Consider the following 4,168-nt stretch of genomic DNA (forward strand, 5'->3'; position numbering starts at 1 on the left):
TTGAACTTCTTGTTGACATTGGAGTTTAGGCGTAAATGAGTCTAATCAACTGGAATATTTTAATAATCAAACTTATTTGTTTATAAATTGTGTTTAATCTTGACTTATTTATTTATCACGTCAAATTTAAACAAATTTTATCGAATCAAACTCGAGTCGATTTAGAGTAGTTTGAATTTTTTAGAACTTAAATAAGTTTTTGTCGAATTAAACTCAAGTCGAGCTACTTGAGTCAAACTTGAGTAATTTGAATATTTTAGTGTAAGTTTCACTTTTATGATAACTAATATAGGAGTATGTGGGTTGCACACTGTAGGTGCTACATTCTTTTTATACTTGTTCAATTTTTCATTCTCTTGAGATTAATTAAAAGAAAATTTAACTGTTCAAAAGTGTTGTTTTGATAACAATCTTCACATTTAATGACACATATAAAAGATTTTTGTAGTTTTTTTAACAAAACTTAATTAATTGTATGCCCTAGTAAGAATCTTAGAAAAGAAATATAGAAGGAATTTGGAAAATAAAAGAAAAAGAATTTATTGAAGGAAGAAAAAAAGGAAAAGCTCTTCATTAACATGCCAATGAATATGCATGTTGAGCCTCTTGCTGTTTAAATATTTTGACTATCAATGGTGTCATATAAATACTTTGTGGCATAGATTTTTCTATAAGTAGAGATCAATCTATACCAGCTTTCTCATCCTTCACAAAACCAGTTTTCAATGCATAACTTTTCAATCTATACCAGCTTTCTCATCCTTCACAAAATCAGTTTTCAATACATAAATTTTCCTCGAGCAAAAATGGGTTCCAAGGCACTTTTTTTCTTCTGCATCTCCTTGGCTGTAGTTCTAACAATCACCTCACAGGCGGCTGGTAGGGAATTGGCTGAGACTTTCACGTCAGTTAACAACCGTAAGACATTTATCCTCACTTCTCTGAGTTTATGTCTGACATATATTAACCTAAATTCAGACCACAAAATTTCAAATTTGTAATTATGTACTAAATCTAATAGGTAGTATTTAAAAATCACTGATTTTGACTTGCACGTCGAAAGACAAATTTTAGACCTGAATATAATATTATTGGTTTGGTATTCTTTAAAACAAAAAACATGGAACACATTAGTCCAAAAAACATGAATTTCAAATTGTATGATCCCAGTGCCCAGGTGAGTTTATTTGACAAGGTCATTCCCAGATTACGTTAATGAACGTGCCTGCTTTATTATCCTCAATGCAGCCAAGACACGGAGGGAACTTGGGACTCCTCACTATGGAGGAAGTGGGGATCCAAGAGGAGGAGGCCACGGAGGGAACCTTGGAGGTTGGGCCTATGGAGGAAGTGGATATCCTGGTCAAGCTGTGGATGCTGAGCCTTAGAACTAATAAAGCCAGCTTTAACCAAGGCTATTTTGAAGTGAAAACACAAATAAGAGCCGGATTAGTCATCATGTAATATGAACTCCATGTTTTTGAAGTATGTGAAGTTTTTTCTTTTTTTTTTTTTTGGATGTGATGGCCAAAAAATGAGTAATGTTATTATTTTAAATTGAGAACAAAACCAAGGCTATTTTTTGGTTGGTTTATAAGTCAGTTGATCGTTGGCAAATTGCTTTGTTCCTTTTTTTTTTTGTAAGCTTAAGCGTTAATTCCCCTTTGTACCCTTTAACTGTGGCCCTGCTCCTACTTGCATTCTTAAACTTCAAAGTGGGACACTTAATTAACTCCCTTAATTACAAAATCTATGCCACTTAACTACAATATTTGACAGAATGTAGAAAAGAAAACTAACAAATAAGTTGCCACATTTTGTTTACTAATTATTATAACCAAAATAATCTAAATTTACTGAGGACATAATTGTAAATTCATGAGACCAAAAAGGAAAGGAATAGAAAAAAGCCACTTAATTCTTCAAAAAAGATAAGTTTTTTTCCCCTTTTTCTTTGCTGTTTCTTCTTCCTCCTCCTTCTTTCATTTTCTTCGTCTTTCTTCATTTTCTTTCTCTCAAACTCAAAAGAAAGATCCAGACTCCAATCTCCAAACTCTTAGATTGAATGACGAACCCACTTAAAAAAAATCTGGCTATACCAACTTATCAGCTTCATTTTCCAATCTCTAAAAGGTAACATAAAATTTCTTATCTCTAGGAATTGAAGACATAAGTGGTGTCTTGCCAGCCATAATAGACCGAGACTTTAAGGGGAAGCTTTATACTTTTTAATACAATTATTGAAGTCTGATTTGCTGAAGAGCTTCTTGAGATCCGACCTGACAAGATGAAATATTGCTCTGGTTCAATTCACAAAGATGAAGCCGGTTTGACGAGGCAACAACAAGCACTGGTTCAAAGTAACCAGAATTGCCAATTCCAGCCATATTACTAGAATTGGTTAATGAAAAAAAATCATGGATTTCTGAAAGCTAAAACCAAGGAGACCAAAGTGATTTTATTCTCTAATCAGCAGATTTTATTCACATGAGACCCTTTCTACATCAATTTGACAGCCATATTCAGTGTTGTATCCTTGTTTTGGTTAAGACTATTTTTAATTGAGAGTTACTAGGTTGAAGAGGTGTTTAACTTATAACTGAAGGTCCCAAGGGGAAGAACAGGTGCTGGTAGATTTGAAGGTAGGGATGGGAGGAGCTGGGTTGTAATTGTCGGCAATGCAGTGGGTGGCATCAAAGTAGTTTGTCTTTGATTTTCTTGTGGGTGCTATTTGCGACAAAATAATTTCTTGGGTTTAGTATTCAGTGATGGAGAAACCTGCATATGCATTCTAGTGTTACATTAATTGATTGAAGCTATTGGTCATGGTGGTAGATCTGGGTTTGGAGAAGAGGAAGAAAAGGAAAGGAAAAAATGGAGAAGGAAGAAAGGGAAAGAAAAAAAAAAGCAAATAGAAAAGGATTATTATCATTTTACCTTCTTAATATTTGGTATCAGTTTCCCCTGAACGTTATATTTTATCATTTTATCCCCAAGACTAAGGGTCTATTTGATTACATAAAAAAGTGTTGAATCTGAATTTTTTCAGATGTTCAAATGTTTTGAGTGTTTGATAAATGAAAATCTATTTGCTGAACATGTTAAGCAGTGCTGAACCTGTGTGTATTTTTTTCAGCACAAGAATCCTAACTGAATGCTTAATTCTGATAAGAATCAATAGAATTATAGAATTACTTCAATTACCTTATCTTATTTACCAAATCTACCCTTGTTTGTTAATTATATTCAAAATTCTTATCTAATTAAACAACCTAATATTCTCTATCTAACGATTTTTAGTTTCTCTTTTCTCCCTTTTTAATGACTTTCACATCTTCTCTATACTGCTCATATAATATATTTCATCATTTATATTAATTTGATTTAAAAATAAATATTGTCATTTTCATACCTAACAAATTTAAACTAATTAAATCATAGATTCTATTTCTTTTTTGAATGAAAGGATATAAGGGCAAAATTATCAAATTAAACTTATTAAGCATTCAGCTATAAATATTTATCAAACAGTATAAATAGGTTTAGCATTAAAATTCAGATATTCATATATTTTTTCAGTGCTTAAAATTCAGCAAATTAATTATTTCAGTATTCAGATTTCATAATTCAGATTCAGTTTTATCAAATGGAACCTAAGTGTCAAACTCAACAGAGTTTAGTAATTCAAGTGATAAGACATGCTTACCCTTTAAACACTTTATCTCATAAACTATAACCTTATTATTAATTTATCTCATAGAGTAATTTTTAGGCAATTTATCCCACCATTAAATCAACTTAACAAGTTAAAAAACTTATGAAAATAGTATCATTTATTTTGTATAATAAAAATAACAAAAAAATTTAGAGTGGCTCATCTTCTTTTTAGTGTCAAGAAAAAAAGTCAAAAATTAATCTCTTTCTTTTTGACAATCTTATTAATATTAAAAAAATAGAAAAATAGGGGAGCAAGAGAGAGAGAGAGAGAGAGAGAGCTCAATTCTTATTTTTCAATACAAATAAGAAAGAATTCAATATTTTTATTATGTTAAAATTATTTTACTTTTCTGTTTACTACTAAATTCCAATCCAAATCTTGAGGACATTAAACTAATACAATAATATTATATTCTTTTTTATTTTTTCTTAGTAAAATCAAATTTTTTAT

General features: G+C 30.7%; 1 protein-coding gene across 1 annotated transcript; it reads left to right on the forward strand.

Annotated features, from left to right (window-relative positions):
- The first annotated feature begins 712 nt into the window (after positions 1-712).
- On the forward strand, positions 713-1,523 carry LOC113764030. Its single transcript, XM_027308064.1, has 2 exons — positions 713-918; positions 1,249-1,523. The coding sequence occupies exons 1-2, from the start codon at positions 726-728 to the stop codon at positions 1,386-1,388; spliced, it is 333 nt and encodes a 110-aa protein (XP_027163865.1). The 5' UTR covers positions 713-725; the 3' UTR covers positions 1,389-1,523.
- Positions 1,524-4,168: the final 2,645 nt, after the last annotated feature.

This window comes from Coffea eugenioides, chromosome 2 (assembly GCF_003713205.1).
Source record: "Coffea eugenioides isolate CCC68of chromosome 2, Ceug_1.0, whole genome shotgun sequence".
Lineage (NCBI taxonomy): Eukaryota > Viridiplantae > Streptophyta > Magnoliopsida > Gentianales > Rubiaceae > Coffea > Coffea eugenioides.

Bases quoted from the DNA above. Each gene is read 5' to 3' on its own strand.
- LOC113764030 (XM_027308064.1), top strand. From the start codon at position 726: ATGCATAACTTTTCAATCTATACCAGCTTTCTCATCCTTCACAAAATC. The intron at 919-1,248 runs GTAAGACATTTA...TCCTCAATGCAG, and splicing joins TTTCACGTCAGTTAACAACC to CCAAGACACGGAGGGAACTT.